General features: G+C 44.0%; 1 protein-coding gene across 1 annotated transcript in view; it reads left to right on the top strand.

Annotated features, from left to right (window-relative positions):
* The window catches only part of ptprdb (protein tyrosine phosphatase receptor type Db), a 47,623-nt gene that overhangs the window by 22,333 nt on the left and 5,683 nt on the right, over positions 1–19,607 (top strand). The window contains exons 7-25 of the mRNA XM_053618785.1: positions 208–789; positions 1,015–1,157; positions 2,290–2,431; positions 5,349–5,446; positions 5,810–6,066; positions 6,641–6,734; positions 6,818–7,027; positions 7,140–7,300; positions 7,475–7,486; positions 7,579–7,694; positions 7,787–7,819; positions 8,251–8,348; positions 11,630–11,753; positions 12,046–12,221; positions 15,181–15,300; positions 15,401–15,555; positions 16,047–16,332; positions 16,793–16,971; positions 17,300–17,426. Of these exons, the coding sequence (XP_053474760.1) occupies positions 208–789; positions 1,015–1,157; positions 2,290–2,431; positions 5,349–5,446; positions 5,810–6,066; positions 6,641–6,734; positions 6,818–7,027; positions 7,140–7,300; positions 7,475–7,486; positions 7,579–7,694; positions 7,787–7,819; positions 8,251–8,348; positions 11,630–11,753; positions 12,046–12,221; positions 15,181–15,300; positions 15,401–15,555; positions 16,047–16,332; positions 16,793–16,971; positions 17,300–17,426 (3,113 nt within the window). The remainder of the gene's footprint in view (positions 1–207; positions 790–1,014; positions 1,158–2,289; positions 2,432–5,348; positions 5,447–5,809; positions 6,067–6,640; positions 6,735–6,817; positions 7,028–7,139; positions 7,301–7,474; positions 7,487–7,578; positions 7,695–7,786; positions 7,820–8,250; positions 8,349–11,629; positions 11,754–12,045; positions 12,222–15,180; positions 15,301–15,400; positions 15,556–16,046; positions 16,333–16,792; positions 16,972–17,299; positions 17,427–19,607) is intronic.

Below are 19,607 nucleotides of genomic sequence, written 5' to 3'. Positions count from 1 at the left end.
CAGGTTCTGAAAATGATTATAAGCATCCCTATAACATGATGCTACCACCACCATGCTTCACTGTAGGGATTTGGGTTAGGGTTAGGGTTCTACGGTTTGAACTGCACATGTGTAATAAGCCACCAGACTTGATTTAAATGAAAAAACTTAAAGGATTTATATGGTTCAGTAGAAGGTAATAACCAGATCATTTGCGCTCTTTTCCAGCCCTCCCGAACCCTCCAGGCCCTCCGGTCGTCATGGAGCGTTCAGCCACCAGCATAACCTTAATGTGGGACAGCGGAAACCCACTTCCTGTTTCCTATTACGTCATCCAGCACCGACCCACCTCCTCCAACGACCCTTTTAAAGAGATCGACGCCGTGGCGACGACCCGGTACAGCGTCGGCGGCCTCAGCCCGTACTCGCACTATCATTTCCGGGTCATAGCGGTGAATTCGATCGGCCGCGGCCCACCGAGTCCTACGGTAGAGGCTCGCACGGCAGAGCAAGCCCCGAGCTCGGCGCCACGCCGAGTCAGAGGCCGCATGCTCAGTGTCTCCACGGCAATGGTGCAGTGGGAGGAGCCAGAGGAGGCAAACGGACAGGTGGTCGGCTACCGGGTTTACTACACGTCTGATCCGTTGTTGTCAGTCAACCAGTGGGAGAAGGAGATGGTTCGTGGAGCGAATTTCCTGACAATACAGGATCTCACACCAAACAAGACCTATTACATTAGAGTTCTGGCTTTTACTGCAGTGGGAGATGGTCCTCTCTCCAATGACCTGCACATCATTGCCAAGACTGGAGGTGTGTGTGTTTGTGTGTGTGTGTTTTAATCTTGACCTTTGGGGGATGTATAGCGAAAGGACTAAACTTCCCCTAATACAGATGTTTCAAATGAATGCTGCCATGCTGTAATTTACACAGAGTCACGGCAACAAGAACGTTTCACTGTGTAACTACTTACAGACCTCAGGGTTTTTGTTTTTTTTCTTCCCATCAACGTCGACACATCGCTGTCTTCTTTTCCAGTTCCTTCTCAGCCTACTGAGCTGAAAGCAGAGGTGAAGTCCGAGACCAGCGTACTGCTCTCCTGGCTTCCTCCAGCTCACAGTGGCACCGACGCCATCATAGGATACGAGCTCATATACAGGCTCGGAGACCAGCCTGAGCAGGCAAGCTGTACCTGTCCAGCACAATAATACACGAACAGTGAAAGTGAATATAGATCATAAGTTTGTCGGGGTGATAATATAATATAGTCACACACTGTAAAAATGCACTACTTTTACTCGAATTACGCACTACTCCTCACACTCAGGGTCGTATTCAGGTCTAAGTTACAGCAGTTTTTTTAACCTGGGGGAAAGTTCCTTGTATTCCGAGTCGGTTTACACGACTGCTTAAGATTTTTTTTCCTTTTTTTTGGTGTCCCGTCAAGATGATTAAAATCAGCGGAGTGTAGTTCATGCCTCCGAGGTTGCCAGATTTTTCTTAGGAAGGAAAAAAAAAATCTGAAGACAGAGAAAGGTTATTTATTTATGTATTTATTTTGCCATTAACTCTGATACAATATAGAAATGTTTAGTTCAGCAGAAATGTTCAGCGGAAATGTTTAGTTCAGCAGAAATGTTCAATAAAAATGAAACTGGAAAACTCTGATACAATATAACATAACATCTAATCGGCATCTAGTACGTTATATCGGTTATATGAGCGGACCTAGCTGTAATTATCACACCAATCTGTCCGAATTTCAACACTATGGCTTCGAGCATGTTATAAAAGAGCACTTGATCCAGCGCATCCCATTATTCTGCATTTTCTTCAACGCACAAATGAATTTAGCCACACAATCCTAAACTGACGTCAGGAGGCAGGTTAATTGAATTCATTAAGTAAATGAGTGAGCTATTTTGAGTCGGTGAATTAATAAAATCCGAATAATAACGAATATATCTTGGGAACGTAGTAAAGTTAGTAAAGAGAGTGGTGGGAAAAAGTTTACTTCCTTACAGATACAGCTGGATGAGATGTTGGAGGTACACCAACAACCATCACGGCAAACCAGGATCACAGCTGCACAGCTGTTTCCGCTGACCTCCTCCTGAATGGCAGGAATCTTTTAACGATATCGATCAGAAGTATAGACGGGCTTTACAGACGAACGTTAGAAAACGCATAGACGTTGATGGGTGTTTTTTTTTGTTACTCGTTCGTGTAACGTACAGCATATTTACACACACACCCTCACACGCACACGTACAGACGTACGCACGTTGAGTCTTCTTTCTCTTTCTCCTGCAGAAGATCGTGTTCGAACCCAGCTCCAGCTACGTGCTAAAGAACCTGAAGCCCTTCTCCACCTACGCCTTTCAGTTAGCGGCGCGCAGTAAACACGGCGTGGGGGCCTTCACCAGCGAGCTCAGCATACAAACGCCACAATCCCGTATGAACACACACCTGACACGCACACATACAAAATGTGTTCAAATGTGAGCAGAAAATGTTTTTAGAGTCCAAAACTGTGGCAGTTCAGCACTTTCAGGGTTAATTAGAAAATCGTTAGACCAGTGAAGTAGTCACAGTGGGGAAGGAAAGTACACTCGGTTATTAAAAATGAATGAATGTTTATAGTTGCTATAATGTAAGTGATAAAAGGAAGTATAGTGGTTATAAAAAGTTACACACCCCTGTTAATAATAATATTGCCCCCCCCCACCCCCCCACCCCACCAAAATGTGTTTTTGTTTGTCAGCTGAATTTTGTTAGTTGCTAAAGTTGGAAAAAGATCTGACACGATTGATCTTGGTTTCTTACATTTACAAAAAAAAAAAACTTCCAGTTTTAACCGGGGTGTGTAGACTTTTTTATAGCCGCTGTAAATTGTTTGAATGGACATGCATCAACAGTAAATGGAACTAGAAATGAATAAAAAAAAAAAGCTCCAGGTAGATTTACGCAAAGTACACCTTTTTATTTTAGAATCGAAATCCAAAAGCAGAGTTGTTAACTGAGGTTCACGATCCAGAGCAAAAGAAAAGCGGTTAAACACGGAGAGAACGCATCGCGCCCGTTCAGGGAAGACGCTCAAATGCACCGAGTGTGTGTGAGAATGGGAAGCAGGTGTGTTTGAAAGAACGGAGGGCCAGCAGCTTCTGAGGCAGAACCAGGAAGTAAAACGGAACGTCTCGAGTGAAGCCCACGTCAGCCCAAACGTCCATGCAGCGCTCCCTACGGCATGTTCCGAGGGGGATTAGTCACGACGTCTAGTTCTTTAGTTAATACACGAATTTTGGCGTTGTTGTCAAATTGCTGCGGTCTAAGAGCAATAAAGCACTTCGGTTACTGGAAAATAATCATCTTCACACCACCTTTTTATGAATTATTTTCCTATAACAGCCCCATTGTGTTTTATTTCTAAATTATTAGATTAAGAAATAATCCCCTCCCCCCGAAATGATATTTGATCATATGCAAATGAACCACACTGGAAAGTTAATCTCGAGTGTTTATTATTGAGGGTAGAAAACGTAAACTGTCAGTTTGCTCTCTTTGGGACGAATAACTTAAGGCAGGTGAACATCCAGGTGTGTGAAATCCCGTTTTAATTCTAATTCTACATCAACTCCATGTAAATCCAAGACACATGCCGATCCGCTTAGCTGGGTTTGTTTTTGAAGCTTCTTCGGTTCAACTAGACCGTGTTTTGTCTTTATACAAAGAGCCTCTCTAATTTATTTCCATTTCTGCTTCCTTGTTGCGTAAAATTTCTCATTGTTATATTTGATACAATGCGGTACACCCGGCTAATAGAACAACTAGATTTACTGAGAATCATAACCCGAGATTTAGACACATTTAGACGTTATTGTGACCCGTTCGCATATAATCGCCATTTTCACGTATTAACACTTCCCAAAATGACCTCATGTTAGATCTGTATGGGCTGAATGAGCTACAGCATCGATGGCCAGACCTTGTGTTCTGCTTTAACACACCTGATTACACCCACTGGTGAATTATTAAGGCGTTCATGGGCTGCGTGATGAGTGTTAGAGCAGTCGGAAAACCGAGTCAGCCGAGTCAGAAGCGCCGGCCTTAGAAAATTTCCAGTGTGGGCATTTCTTCTTCCTAATGGCGTGTCTGTTTGACATGCTGAGTTAAAAGAAACAAGAAAAGGCTCCCAGCAGTGGCGCTCAAAGCCAAGCTCATTTCGGCGAGTCGGGTAAAATACGGCGTAAGAAAAATATCTAATAGATATATGAGGAGAGGGAGAAGGAGGCCGAGCGGAAAAGCTCGACTGGAGGAGATAAAGGTGAGTTTGTTGTCAAATATTTCTCCGTTTGTCTGGTTGTGCTTGAGCGCAGACGTGAACCTAGAGATAGTCTCGTCATGTTCGTGTTAAATGTAATATATTATGATGTCACCCTATCACCATAGACACGCTTGTGATCTGTCTTCGTGTTTTAGTTTTATCGTTTTCTTTCTTGTCTGAATGTCCTTACATCATCATTATCATTATATACTTGTTCTAAAAATGAACCAATTGAATTTAACTACCCTACAGTACTCTCCCACATTACAAACCCACCCCTTCAGAACCTACTCCCTCTCACCAGGAAGTGACACGTCTGTTGATGAGCTCGGCCACGCCCCTTCGTCCTGGGGGAAAATGGAGGTTTTTACGTCATTCTATTCGGTGCACTGCCACGGAACGTGGCAAAGACGAGGTGCGAGTCACGGACACGTTCTCTCCGGTGGCCTGGGTTGATCAGTGAGGAGGTTATTACTTCATTTCCTGTATCCCACAATGCCCCTGCGGTGCGTCGGGCTCCCCGTCGACATGGTGGTTCTGAACTCCGCGTCCGCGAGCACGTCACGGCAACCTCCTGTTGCTGAGCGACCACGCGGTACTCATGGATCGGTGGTTCCCAAGTACCCCAGAATCAAAGACTTGCAGTCACTAACACAGAAAGGAGATTTACTCCTTTCACTTACATTTCTGTCTGTGTGTTTATCACCATGTCGGTCTGTCTTCCTGTAGCGTTGTTTTTGGGAGGGTGAAGTCCACCAAAGTCGTGTTCTCTAGCCGTATATATATATATATTTAAAATAAATAATCCCCCCACAAATGTAAAACCGATCTGACGTCAACTCTCGTCCGCAGGTAGGAAGCTAATTTCGCTCGGACGAGATCGCAGTGTCAGTAAAAGCGACAGGCGTAAACATCAGGACAAGATTTCCTGCGCTTCTTAATCACGCTGGTTTCACAGCCGGATCTCCTGATTAGTTTTGTGAGTCTCGCATCTGCGACAAAACTGTGAACAATGTTCTTTTTCTTTTTTTTTTTTTCTTTTTTGAAGTGTTTGCTGTGAACTTCCGTGTGAAAGCTGCTATGAAGAGTTCAGTATGGCTTGCCTGGGAGCCACGAACCTCACCGAACAAACCCTCGACGTTCACCGTAAGTATAACACAGTCAGTGTGTGTGATAGGGCTTAGAATTTCATTTTTACGAAGCAACAGAAGCAGAGAGTGCTACACGGGGGTCTATATGTAGCCACTGGTGCTCATTGGATAAACTGGAGATAACCATCAAATTGTAAAGACGAAATACTCCAAGGCACTCACGTGGTGAAGTAAAAAGCCTTTAATTAACTGGGCTAAATCGTTAAAAGCTATTAAAAGCATAGATCTGTGCGTTTTCTTCTACACAGCCTTCTTCAGGATGCCATGGAACATTAGTTCATGGTCCGAATACTGAACGTTTAGGCAATAATCGAACTTATTCGTTGTTATTTAACGTAACGTCCACCTCATCGCTCAGATCTCATACGGCGACGGCCGCAGACTGGACATCGACGGGCGTCTCGGGCTGCAGCGGGTCTCCGAGTTAAAGCCGCAGTCGCTCTACACGTTCCTCCTGAGCAACAAAGCAGACGGCAGCGAGGGCCTGCAGCACCGTGCCGACGCCATGACCGCTCCGAACCTGCTGCCCAGGAAACCTCAGCTGGTGGAGAAGAGCAGCTCCGAGAGCACAGCCACACTGCAGCTGCCGTCCGTGCACGCACACGCCCCCGTCAGGTCGGCCTCACGCTGTTAAAGCACACTGTACACGCACTCGAAACTGTTCCCGTGGTTAAAACCTTAAAGCAGACCGCCTCATCCACCATACTGTTACTGTCCTATATTCAGATAATCGTGCTTATTATCATGGTTATCACTGTTCTCACTACTCCCAGCTGAATGAAATAAAAATCACATACTCAGTATTTTCATTAGCTTTCTAGTCCCCGTCATTAGCACACAGATAACAGGAACTTAAGGGAAGTGTTTCCACTGATTCTGAAATTCAGTATAATGTGAACATAGTTAGCATTATTGCTATTATTATTATTATTATTATTATTATTATTTTGGCAGTTTTTTTCGCCATCAAGGATCTGGGGTGGTTGGTATAAATGCGCTACCAGGAAGGCACTAAGCCTTTCCTGTCTTGCCAAAATAAACATCAATATATGGTTTCATTTTTGGCATCGTCATCAGATTGTTTGCTGTTAAATAATACAGTAAATGTCTTACGGTCAGTTATTTTCGTGCGAACGCCCTCTCGTAGCCACGCGAGGCCTGATGTTTATTTTTTGTTTAACCCGCGTAGGGGTTTCTATATCATTGTCGTCCCACTGAAGAGGCAGAGAGGAGGAAACTTCCAGAATCCGTGGAGCGATCCAGATGACATGAATTTAGACGAGGTACTGTTTTCTCCACAGCTCGTCAGTCGTTGTATTTTTTTTTATAGTATTTTATACATCATATAAAACGATATTCCTTTCAGCTACTGAGGATGATCAACGGTACGAGCCGATCGGTGCGTTTACGGAGGCAGGCCGAACTGAAGCCGTACATCGGCGCCTACTTCCAGAACCTTCCGTCGGAGTTTAAGCTGGGAGACGGGCGTGTGTACGGAGTGTTCCTGAATCGACAGCTTCTCCACGGTCAGGAGTATGTCTGCTTCGTGCTGGCCATTTTAGAGCTAGGACAGAATGTGAGTCTCTCTCTCTCTCTCTCTCTCTCTCTCTCTCTCATTTTGTCTCTCTATCTCACGCTCCTTCTTCCTCTCATCCCCTTGATCATTTCTTATTTGTTGTTTATTGTAGACCGTGTACTCGACCAGCCCGTTTTCGGACGCCGTGGCGTTCTCAGACATGGAGCCTCAGCCAATCGTGGACGAGGAGGAGGGGCTGCTTTGGGTGGTGGGGCCTGTCCTGGCGGTCATTTTCATCATCAGCATAGTCATCCTCATCCTTCTGTTTAAGAGGTGAAACGAAGGACAGAAATGAGAGTAGAGGGATTGGATACAAAAGCATGTGGGAGGGAGAAGAGCGATTAAAGAAGGGAGCTTTGAATGTCTTTGATGTCTGAACGCACAGCGTGTACCGTTTTAACAGTATTTATTTTTTTTTTCTCTCCCTATGACGTGGATACAACCCAGCAAACCGGACAGGTCGGTGAATACCAAACGGAATCGTAAAGATTGCGAATGAAATGCAGAATAGTGTCAGGGGAAAATATTGTGCTTGTGATTTCCTTGTACAGGAAGCGGGCGGAATTAGAGGGCAGGAAGTGCAGCTTCCCAAGTAGTGGCAAAGCTATGAGCTCCCAGCATCCCTCAGACCCCGTGGAGCTCCGCAGAATCAACTTCCCTACACCCGGTAACATGCTTTTCCCAGACTGGGTAACACACACACATACACACACACACTACATACTTATAAACCCACTTAGTTATGCTCTCTCCTTCTAGGTTTGCGTTCCTCCGGTTATCGTCGTTTACCAAGTTAGTCGTGGTGGTTCATTTTTCTATCGCCTTTTTAACGTCCATCTACAAGCACAGACACGACTAACCCATTCCTGATGAATTCATTAAGAGCTGAAGACATGCAAACAGACGAACACCAAAATAACTCTCATCTAACGTCATCCATAACGGAACGGTTTAGCTGGAGTGCTAATACACTGACGACTAAAACACAGAAACGCACGGTTACGCCATGATACCCTGCCAAAACTACTCCCTCTTTCCTCCTTACTTGATGATGAGGCCGCTTTCTGGTTCCTGTGAAAAACCAAACGAATTTCTTTTCACTCATGCATCAGGAAACGTCACTAAATGCAACCATAACCGCTTCTGTCACTGCGTAGCGTGTGTGTGTGTGTGTGTGTGTGTGTGTGTGTAGGCTGTTCAACCTTGTGCTTTCTGATTGGCAGGTATGACCAGTCATCCTCCAGTTCCTATCTCAGAATTGCCCGGTTACATAGAGAGGAAGAAAGCCAACGAGAGCCTGAGGTTCTCTCAGGAGTACGAGGTAAGGTCATAACAGTGAACAGTTCTGCATAACGGGTTTAACAGTATCTTCTTAGAAGCGTGTGTATACAGAGGCGTATACTAGCAGGATTGTTCACAGCTCAACAGATCACGTGCTCGTCGAATAGAAACGAGCTAAAGGGATAAAAGGTCCGCTGGCCCAGAAACTCAATGTGAAACGTTTTAGGAGGACCACTGGTAGACTTCGGTAGTTTATCAAGACGATCATAATTGCTCAAGCTCTGCCAGATGAGACAGATTAGAGAGCAGCGCCGATGAATTCTCATTCATATCATCATCTCCGTCAAATTGAATCTGGGTTTTGATTCAGGTCTTGAGCCGCTGCAGTCGAGCTTTGGCAGTATTGATTCTAGTATCGCCCCGTCGGCAGTTTTTTTAGTTCCTGCTGAGGAAAAGCGTTTCCATGGCATGATGCTACCCTGCTTCCCCCACCGCGCTTCACTGCGCTTCACCGCGCTTCACTGCGCACTCTCAAACTGATGAACCTGCTGAAATTCTGACAAACTTTATATCACACTGTGCCAAGGGCAAAAAGTTCAGTTTTGGTTTCCTCAGATTGGAGAACCACCTCCTTCTCTTCACTCCTCTTCTCTTCTCTCCTCAACTCTTCTCTCCTCAACTCTTCTCTTCACTTCTCTCCTCTTCTCTCCTCAACTCTTCTCTCCTCAACTCTTCTCTTCACTCCTCTCCTCTTCTCTCCTCAACTCTTCTCTCCTCAACTCTTCTCTTCACTTCTCTCCTCTTCTCTCCTCAACTCTTCTCTTCACTCCTCTTCTCTTCTCTCCTCAACTCTTCTCTTCACTCCTCTCCTCTTCTCTCCTCAACTCTTCTCTCCTCAACTCTTCTCTTCACTTCTCTCCTCTTCTCTCCTCAACTCTTCTCTTCACTCCTCTCCTCTTCTCTCATCTCCTCTTCTCTTCACTCCTCTCCTCTTCTCTCCTCAACTCTTCTCTCCTCAACTCTTCTCTTCACTCCTCTCCTCTTCTCTCCTCAACTCTTCTCTCCTCAACTCTTCTCTTCACTTCTCTCCTCTTCTCTCCTCAACTCTTCTCTTCACTCCTCTCCTCTTCTCTCATCTCCTCTTCTCTTCACTCCTCTCCTCTTCTCTCCTCAACTCTTCTCTCCTCAACTCTTCTCTTCACTCCTCTCCTCTTCTCTCCTCAACTCTTCTCTCCTCAACTCTTCTCTTCACTCCTCTCCTCTTCTCTCCTCAACTCTTCTCTCCTCAACTCTTCTCTTCACTCCTCTCCTCTTCTCACCTCTCCTCTTCTCTCCTCAACTCTTCACTCCTCTCCTCTTCTCTCCTCAACTCTTCACTCCTCTCCTCTTCTCTCCTCAACTCTTCTCTCCTCAACTCTTCTCTTCACTTCTCTCCTCAACTCTTCTCTTCACTCCTCTCCTCTTCTCTCATCTCCTCTTCTCTTCACTCCTCTCCTCTTCTCTCCTCAACTCTTCTCTCACTCCTCTTATCTCATCTCCTCTTCTCTTCTCTTCTCTTCTCTCCTCTCATCTCCTCTTCTCTTCTCTCCTCTTCTCTTCTCTCCTCTCATCTCCTCTTCTCTCACTCCTCTTATCTCCTCTCCTATCCTCTTCTCTCCTCTCATCTCCTCTTCTCTTCCCTCCTCTTATCTCCTCTCCTCTTCTCTTCTCTCCTCTTCTCTTCTCTCCTCTTCTCTCCTCTTCTCTTATCTCCTCTCATCTCCTCTCCTCTTATCTCCTCTTCTCTCCTCTCATCTCCTCTCCTCTCCTCTTATCTCCTCTTCTCTCCTCTCATCTCCTCTTCTCTCCTCTTCTCTCCTCTCCTCTTCTCTCCTCTTCTCGCCTTTCCTCTCCTCTCCTCTCTTCTCTCCTCTTCTCTCCTCTTCTCTTCTCTCCTCTTCTCTTATCTCCTCTTCTCTCCTCTCATCTCCTCTTCTCTCCTCAACTCTTCTCTTCACTTCTCTCCTCTCATCTCCTCCTCTCTCCTCTCCTCTTATCTCCTCTCCTCTCCTCTCTTCTCTCCTCTTCTCACCTCTCCTCTCCTCTTATCTCCTCTTCTCTCCTCTCCTCTTTTCTCTCCTCTTCTCTCCTCTTCTCTTCTCTCCTCTCGTCTTCTCTTCTCTCCACTTATCTCCTCTCCTCTCATCTCATCTCCTCTCCTCTCCTCTTATCTCCTCTCCTCTTCTCTCCTCTCCTCTTCTCTTCTCTCCACTTATCTCCTCTCCTCTTCTCTCCTCTCCTCTCCTCCTCTCTCCTCCTCTCTCCTCCTCTCCCCTCTTCACTTTTCTCCTCTCTCCTCCTCTCTCCTCCTCTCTCCTCTCCTCTTCTCTCCTCTCCTCTTATCTCCTCTTATCTCCTCTCATCTCCTCTCCTCTCCGCTCCTCTTCTCACCACTCTTAAAGTACAGCCCAGATTTGTGGAGTGTCTGGGCTATACTTTCCATCTCCTTTACAGTTACTCTTTGCCTCTCTGACTAAATAATGAATTTAATGGTGCTGTGTGGAATGTTCAAAGTTTGGTAAATATATGTACGCTACCGGTCAAAAGTTTGTGGACACTCGACTGAAATGTTTCTCACGATCTTAAAAGCTTTCGATCTGAAGGTGTGTGATTAAATGTGTGAAATCGGTGTCGTAGACAAAAACATAACCGTGCTGACGTATTCATTTCTATCATTAGAAAACTAACATTTTATTTACAAAAAAAATCATTTATTTTAAACGGACGACTCGGAGAGAAATATTCCCAAAAGCAGCGGATACGAGTCCGGCGTCGGTGTGAACTCCTTCAATACTGTTTAAAAAACATCTCGGCGAAATTCCTCAAGAAATCGCTACAGAAAACGCCAAGAACACATTTCTGGAAATTCTACACAAAAAGCGCGTCTACTTTGAAAATGATAAAATACTAAATTATTATTTATTTATTTTGGCTTTTTTATCACAACATAATTCCCATATTCCCGTAACACAATTCCCATTTTGTGTTACTCCAGTGTTTTGATGACTTTATTATTATTCTAAAATGTAGGGGGGAAAAAAATTAAATAACGAATGTGTCTAAACTTTTGACCGCTTGTGTGTGTTTATTTGTGTGTGTGTGTGTGTGTGTATGTGTGTATATATATATATATACACATAGTAACCAAACGCTGACTGATACCTTTCACAGAAACAGTAGAGGCGAATGCTTATGCAAATAAACTCGAAAATGTATGAAGGCTATGTTTAAGAGCGTAATTATTTGTCATTTGTAATGTCTTTGGCACTTTTCCACGTTTAGTCTATTGACCCTGGGCAGCAGTTCTCTTGGGAGCACTCAAACCTGGACATTAATAAACCAAAGAACCGTTATGCAAATGTCATTGCCTACGACCACACCAGAGTGGCGCTGTCTAACAGCGATGGTGAGTGTGTGACCACTGTGTAATGGCCTTTTTGAATATATATGTGAGTGTGTGTGTGTGTGTAACATTTTTTAATAGAGTTTGGAATTAAGTTAGTGCAGAGGTCAATGGTGTATAATTTCCTCGATGTATTTGCATGGAAATAAAATGGTTATTAGGGTCTGTTCAAAGGTCACAGTAAGTACTGTTTGTGTCGCTAAATCCTGAGATGAACATTTCATCCTATAGAGTGTTATGATGGCTTGCTATAGAATGAAATTCTCCAGTCTCTTCTCTTGCTGCTGATGTTCAGGTCAGCCAGGTGGCGACTACATCAATGCTAATTTCATCGACGGGTACCGGCGACAAGGCGCCTACATCGCCACACAGGGGCCCATGCCAGATACTATCAGTGACTTCTGGAGGATGGTGTGGGAGCAGCACACGGCGAACATCATCATGATCACCAAACTGGAGGAGAAATCAAGGGTGCGCGCACACGCACACACACACGCACACACACACACACACAGCTAACATCCTAATCAAATTGCAGCATAATCAAGTTAACACTAGTCTTTTGAATTGAGGTTTTGTTGCTGTAAAATGCTTGAATTAAGTCATCAGGTAACAATAAGGCCTTTCAGTGGAGTTGAGAGGAGTAGAGAATGAAGCAGTTGTGCGGTTCACGGTGGCCACGGAGCCGAGAAACAATAAGCTAAATCTTTGTACACTTCAAAACACACTTTTTAGTCATACTTTCACCCCCCGAAAATCAGCAAAACATGTCTCGCTGTAAGAAAAGATCTCTTAGCAAGTTACAGTGTCTTTCATGTCAGCAGATTTATTTCATATTTCTTATTATAAGGTTATTATGAATCAATATAACATTATCCAGACTTTTTTTTTTTAGATGGTTTTACTCATTTCAAGCATTGTTTTTTTACTGACAGGTCATTTTGCTTTTTTTTCCAGGAAAAATTCTTACAATGAGAAAAATGAAGAGTATTTAGGAAATTAGTAAATAAAAAAAAAGAATTTAGTAAATTAGTAAATAAATGAGTAATTTGTGTGTGTGTGTGTGTGTATATATATATATATATATATATATATATCTCCTCTCCTCACCTCACCTCTCCTCTTCTCTCATCTCCTCTTGTCTCATCTCCTCTTCTCTCCTCACCTCTCCTCTTCTGTTCTCTCCTCTTATCTCCTCTTCTCTCACTCCTCTCCTCTTCTCTCCTCTTCTCTCATCTCCTCTTCTCTCCTCTCCTCTCCTCTTCTCTCCTCTTCTCTCATCTCCTCTCCTCTTCTCTCCTCACCTCTCCTCTTCTGTTCTCTCCTCTTATCTCCTCTTCTCTCACTCCTCTCCTCTTCTCTCCTCTTCTCTCATCTCCTCTCCTCTTCTCTCCTCTCCTCTTCTCACCTCTCCTCTTCCCTCATCTCCTCTTCTCTCCTCACCTCTCCTCTTCTGTTCTCTCCTCTCCTCTTCTCACCTCTCCTCTTCTCTCATCTCCTCTTCTCACCTCTCCTCTTCTCTTATCTCCTCTTCTCTTCTCTCCTCTCCTCTTCTCACCTCTCCTCTTCTCTCATCTCCTCTTCTCACCTCTCCTCTTCTCTTATCTCCTCTTCTCTTCTCTCCTGTCCTCTTCTCACCTCTCCTCTTCTCTCATCTCCTCTTCTCTCCTCACCTCTCCTCTTCTGTTCTCTCCTCTTATCTCCTCTTCTCTCACTCCTCTTCTCTCCTCTCCTCTTCTCTCCTCTCCTCTCCTCTTCTCTCCTCTCATCTCCTCTTCTCTCCTCTCCTCTCATCTCCTCTTCTCTCCTCTTCTCTCCTCTCCTCTTCTCTTCTCACTTCTCCTCTCCTCTTCTCTCATCTCCTCTTCTCTCATCTCCTCTTCTCTCCTCTCCTCTTCTCTTCTCACCTCTTCTCTTCTCTCCTCTTCTCTTCTCTCATCTCCTCTTCTCTTCTCACCTCTCCTCTTCTCTCATCTCCTCTTCTCTTCTCTCATCTCCTCTTCTCACCTCTTCTCTCCTCTTCACTTCGCTCCTCCTATCTCCTCTCATCTCCTCTCCTCTCTCCTCTTCTCTCCTCTTCATTCTTAATTTGTGTGTGTGTATATATATATATAATATAATTTTCTACATTTCTGCATAAATACGACCTAAAACGTCATCAGATTTTCACACAAGTCCTAAAAGTAGTTAAAGAGAACCCAATTAAACAAATGAGGAAAAAAAATATTATACTTGGTCATTTATTTATTGAGGAAAATGATCCAAGGTTACATATCTGTGAGTGGCAAAAGTATGTGAACATCTAGGATTAGCAGTTAATTTGAAGGTGAAATTAGAGTTTTCCATCAATAGGATGACAATCAGGTGTGAGTGAGCACGCTGTTTTATTTAAAAAACACGGATCTATCAGAGTCTGATTTTCACAACACGTTTGCAGAAGTGTATCAGGGCACGACCAAAGGCGATTTCTTTAGGTCATATTTATGCAGAAATGTAGACAGTTCTAAAGGGTTCACAAACTTTCAAGCACCACTGTATATTTTTTTTTTCTTGCTCTAGATGACACACTGTTCAGATCAGGTTGAGGTGAGAGGTGTGGCCCGAGATGATTTAATTTGTTCATTTATCTTTTTTTATTAATATGGACTTGTTAGCTCCTATTCCTTTAAAATAACCCAGAGGTGCCATAAAAAGCTCATTAATACCAGTTCCCCATGTGCTCCAGTCATCCTGTCAGTCATGACTCAGTAGCTTGATCTGTTTGTCTGTTGTTCTCCAGATGCCTTCCTATTTCTACTCCAAGGCAAGATTTCTACTCCATCACTCTCTCACTCGTGCACCCTTTCAATCCGTCACACGTTTTCCTTATACCTGCGTTTTATTCATTCCTCTTCCACGTTTATTTTTCACCTCTTCACTCTCTTCTGAGTCATTTCTTTCTACCGGTCTCCCCCCCCCCTCCACCCCACCCCAAAAAAAAAAAAAAAAAAAAAAGCTGGGATTGATATCCTAATCGTGTTGCTCTGGTGAAGTCCCCCGATCACTGCATGTTACTGCTGTTAAAATACAACTTCATGTCAGGTCAGATCAGTCAAAAATGGTACGTTTATATTATATTCAGAAGCAAACACAAAACTATCTAGCCCACAAAATCACCTAATACGTATAACGTACGTGCACATGAGACATGACCCAAAGGAATACTACCAAGAACTGGACAAAAATAAATAAATATCAAATGTAATCTGTGTGTGATGGAATTAAAATCGTTTTTTCCGAATCATTTCACAAACCGGTTCTTGGTAGTTGGCTCAGACTTTAGGAGGTGCGTGGTGTAGAAGTGCTGCTTTCTGCGGATGTGATACTCGTGTGTGTGTGTGTGCGCGTGTGTGAGTGAGGGGTTAAAGGAAGACTGTTACGCTGTGTGCAGAATAAGTGTGATCAGTACTGGCCGAGCAGAGGTACAGAGACGTACGGCCTCATGCAGGTCTCTGTGTTAGACACCGTAGAGCTTGCCACATACTGCGTCAGGACCTTCGCACTCTTTAAGGTGAGCACACACACACACACACACATAAACAAATGCCACTTGTTTATTTGGTCCCTCACTGATGTTCCCTTTGATGTGTGTGTGTGTGTGTGTTGAGCAGAGTGGCAGCAGTGAGAAGCGGGAGGTCCGTCAGTTCCAGTTCACAGCGTGGCCCGATCACGGTGTACCTGAACACCCCACGCCCTTCCTGGCCTTCCTGCGCAGAGTCAAAGCCTGTAATCCTCCAGACGCCGGGCCGATCGTAGTGCACTGCAGGTACCGACTCTCACACCAGAACTTTCACAACACTGGGGAACTAATAAAGCAACAAAGGGGCGGCTGTGGCTCAGGTGGTAGAGCGGGTTGTCCACTAATCGTAGGGTTGGCGGTTCGATTCCTGGCCCACGTGACCCCACATGCCGAAGTGTCCTTGGGCAAGACACTGAACCCCAAGTTGCTCCTGATGGCAAGTTAGCACCTTGCATGGCAGCTCAGCTACCATTGGTGTGTGTGTGTGTGTGTGAACGGGTGAATGAGACACAGTGTAAAGCGCTTTGGATAAAAGCGCTATATAAGTGCGCCATTTACCATAAAGATTCATGATTAATATTAGTTAATCGCTATAGAATGTAATACGGGTAATACTGTTGTTCCACATTTTAATAAAAAGAAATAAAAACGGGTCTTTTATTACAGGGGCGTCATGCTGGTGTCTCTTTTCTAACTCTTTTTCTCTGTCTGTCTGTCTGTCTGTCTGTCTGTGGCAGCGCGGGCGTGGGGCGTACCGGCTGCTTCATCGTGATCGATGCCATGCTGGAGCGTGTGAAGCAGGAGAAGACAATCGACGTGTACGGTCACGTGACGCTGATGCGCACTCAGAGAAACTACATGGTGCAGACGGAGGAGCAGTACGTGTTTATATACGACGCTCTGCTGGAGGCCGTCACCTGCGGCAACACGGAGGTGCCTGCGCGCAACCTCTACGCCTACATCCAGAGACTCACGCAGGCCGAGCCGCCCGACAACATCAGCGCCATGGAGCACGAGTTTAAAGTGAGCGCGTCATGAAGTGCTAACGAGTTTTTTATATATATATATATATATATATATATATATATATATATATATATATATATATATATATATATATATAGATACAGGAAGTGCATCTTCGCATCTTTTTATAGCTCAGCGCTTCACGTTCGAGATCTGAAGTGTCAGTGCTAAGCTGATGTAACTGATCGAATCATTCTGTAAATGATCTTATTCAGTTATTATTCATGCTGATTAACTTTCTATAACAAATTGTATTTTACAATTTAAGAATTGTATTAAATTGTATTATTATTTTTAAACGTTTTTCCTCTTTAAAGAAGTCAGTTCTGAAATTTTAGTAGACAAACAGGATCAGTAAACAGGAGTTCCTAATACGCGGCCCGCGTGTACTCAGATAGACGTACGTTACGGTTTAGAGCTTGACATTTTCCTCACCCTGTCCCGTGTCGTTACTCAGAGGTTAGCCAACGCCAGGGCGCACAACTCCCGGTTTGTGAGCGCCAACCTGCCCTGCAACAAGTTTAAAAACAGGCTGGTGAACATCATGCCGTACGAGAGCACACGTGTGGGCCTGCAGCCGATCCGAGGAGTGGAGGGGTCCGACTACGTCAACGCCAGCTTTATAGACGGCTACAGGTACGAACTCGCTTCTCTCAACCACCGTGAGCGAGACAACGTGACTTATTTTTTTTCTTCCAAGATTAGACCTCCACACAAAACTAAATCAGGATTCACTGTGACCTTTTCTCCCATCTGGGTTTTAAAGGCCATTCCGATACTTTATTAACTCGAGTGGACTTACATGAGCGCTTGGAGGCTCGATAATAATCGAGTAATACAAAGAATAGAAAGCAGTAGTATGTGTGCTACAGTAGATATATTCTTAGTGTGGTTCTTGTCGCCTGTGTTCGGTAAGTGTAAACTCTCCTCTGCTCCCACTCACTTGTTCTCCTCGTCCCTGCAGGCAGCAGAGGGCGTACATCGCCACGCAGGGTCCTCTGGCTGAGACCGCTGAAGATTACTGGAGAATGCTGTGGGAACACAACTCCACTATTGTAGTGATGCTCACTAAACTCAGAGAGATGGGGAGGGTTAGTTACACACAAACACACTTTCACGGTTTAACATTATCATACTGTGCTACACAACAGTCGTGTGAAAAAATAAGTACACCCTATGGAAATTGTTTTTTTTGTTGTTGTTGTTGTTTTTTCTGCATATTTGGACAAGCAAACATTTGATCCTCTTTGAAACAGTGCCTATTAATGAAGGTGATACATTCTATCAAATGACACATAAAACTGACATTTTGTAGTAATTTTCACAATTTAAATGAACAAAAAACAGATCAGTCACAGGGAAAAAGTAAGTACACCCCTACATTTATCACACCTTCAAATCCATACAGTTCGAATCTGGTGTTGAAGATTGGGTGATCAGTGATTAGAACCGGCTTAGGGAGTGCAGGTGGAACCGGTCTTATTTATACCCCTCTCATATCTAGTGTCTGGTGTTGCCTTTGATATTGAGGTGTGTCATCATGCCAAGATCTAAACAGTTCTGTAAGGCCTTCAGGGGAAAAAAAACAAATGGATGCTTATGTGTCTGGCAAGGGATTTAAAAAGATCTCCAAATGATTTGAAATACATCATTCAACTGTAGGGAAAATCATCTACAAGTGGTGCAGATTTCAAACGACTGACAATTTGTCCAGGACTGGCCGTCCCAGCAAATTCAGCCCAAGAGCAGACCGTCTCATTCAAAAAAAAGTCTCCAAGAACTCCAAAATTTCATCACAGGATCTGCTAGTTCAATTCAATTCATTTCAGGTTTATTTGTATAGCGCTTTTTACAGGAGACATTGTCTCAAAGCAGCTTTACAGAAATATCAACACGGTATACAGATATTAAAGGTGTGAATTTATCCCAACTGAGCAAGCCACTGAGTGGTGACGCTGGCGAGGAAAAAGTCCCTAAGATGTTTTAACCCATCCTCATCTGGGTAACAACAGATAATGTGAAAAAGTTCATTATTGACTTATATGAATTCTGTATGGCCATAGAAGCAGCCATAGTCCCAGCAGTCTGGAATTGGAGTAGATTAGAGCTCCATCCAGAGGCAGGACATCCGAAACGGATCAGGCAGGTCCAGAGATCAGAAAGGATCAGGATCTCTAGTATCTCCATAAAATCGTGTGTGGCTCGGCAGAAGGAGAGAGGGAGAGAAAAGATTATTAGGACTGGGAATTAGCATAATAGAGAGACTAGTCAGGGTAGGCGTGAGTAAACAAATACGTTTTAAGCCTAGACTTAAACACTGAGACTGTGTCTGAGTCCCGAACACTAATAGGAAGACTGTTCCATAACAGTGGGGCTCTATAAGAGAAAGCTCTTCCCCCTGCTGTAGCCTTCGCTATTCGAGGTACCGTCAAATAGCCTGCATCTTTTGATCTAAGTAGGCGTGGCGGATCATAGAAAACCAAAAGGTCGATTATATATTGTGGCGCGAGACCGTTTAGTGCTTTATAAGTTAATAAAAGTATTTTATAATCGATGCGAGATTTCACTGGGAGCCGATGCAGTGTGGATAAGATCGGGGGGATGTGGTCGTATCTTCTGGTTCTAGTTAGGACTCTAGCAGCTGCATTCTGGACTAACTGGAGTTTGTTTATGCACCTACTGGAACATCCAGACAGTAAGGCATTACAGTAATCTAGTCTAGAGGTGACGAAAGCATGAACTAGTATTTCTGCATCATGTAGTCACAATATATTTTTTATTGTAGAAATATTTCTGAGATGAAAGAAGGCTATTCTAGTAATATTATCTACATGAGCATCAAATGATAGGCTGGAGTCAATAATCACTCCAAGGTCTTTTACTACTGTACACGATGAAACAGAAAGACCATCCAGAGTAACCATGTGATCAGAAAGATTACTTCTAGCTACACGTGGTCCTAATACAAGTATTTCTGTTTTATCAGAATTAAGTAAAAGGAAGTTAGTTACCATCCAACGTCTAATGTCCTTTACACAATCCTCAACTTTACTAAGCTGCTGTCTGTCCTCTGGCTTCGCTGAAACATACAACTGTGCATCATCAGCATAACAGTGGTGTTACAGTAATAACAGTGGTGCTAGTAAGTGTTGCAACTGTTGGTGTCAAAGTGCATGCTTCTACAATCAGAAAGTGATTGGACAAATTTGACCTGCATGGGAGGAGTTTCAGGAAAAAGCCTTTGCAAGACTACAGTTTGCCAATGAGCATAT

Source organism: Ictalurus furcatus, chromosome 29 (assembly GCF_023375685.1).
Source record: "Ictalurus furcatus strain D&B chromosome 29, Billie_1.0, whole genome shotgun sequence".
Classification (NCBI taxonomy): Eukaryota; Metazoa; Chordata; class Actinopteri; order Siluriformes; family Ictaluridae; genus Ictalurus; species Ictalurus furcatus.
Note: the sequence above shows the minus strand (reverse complement) of the source record. Positions and strands in the feature narration are given on the sequence as shown.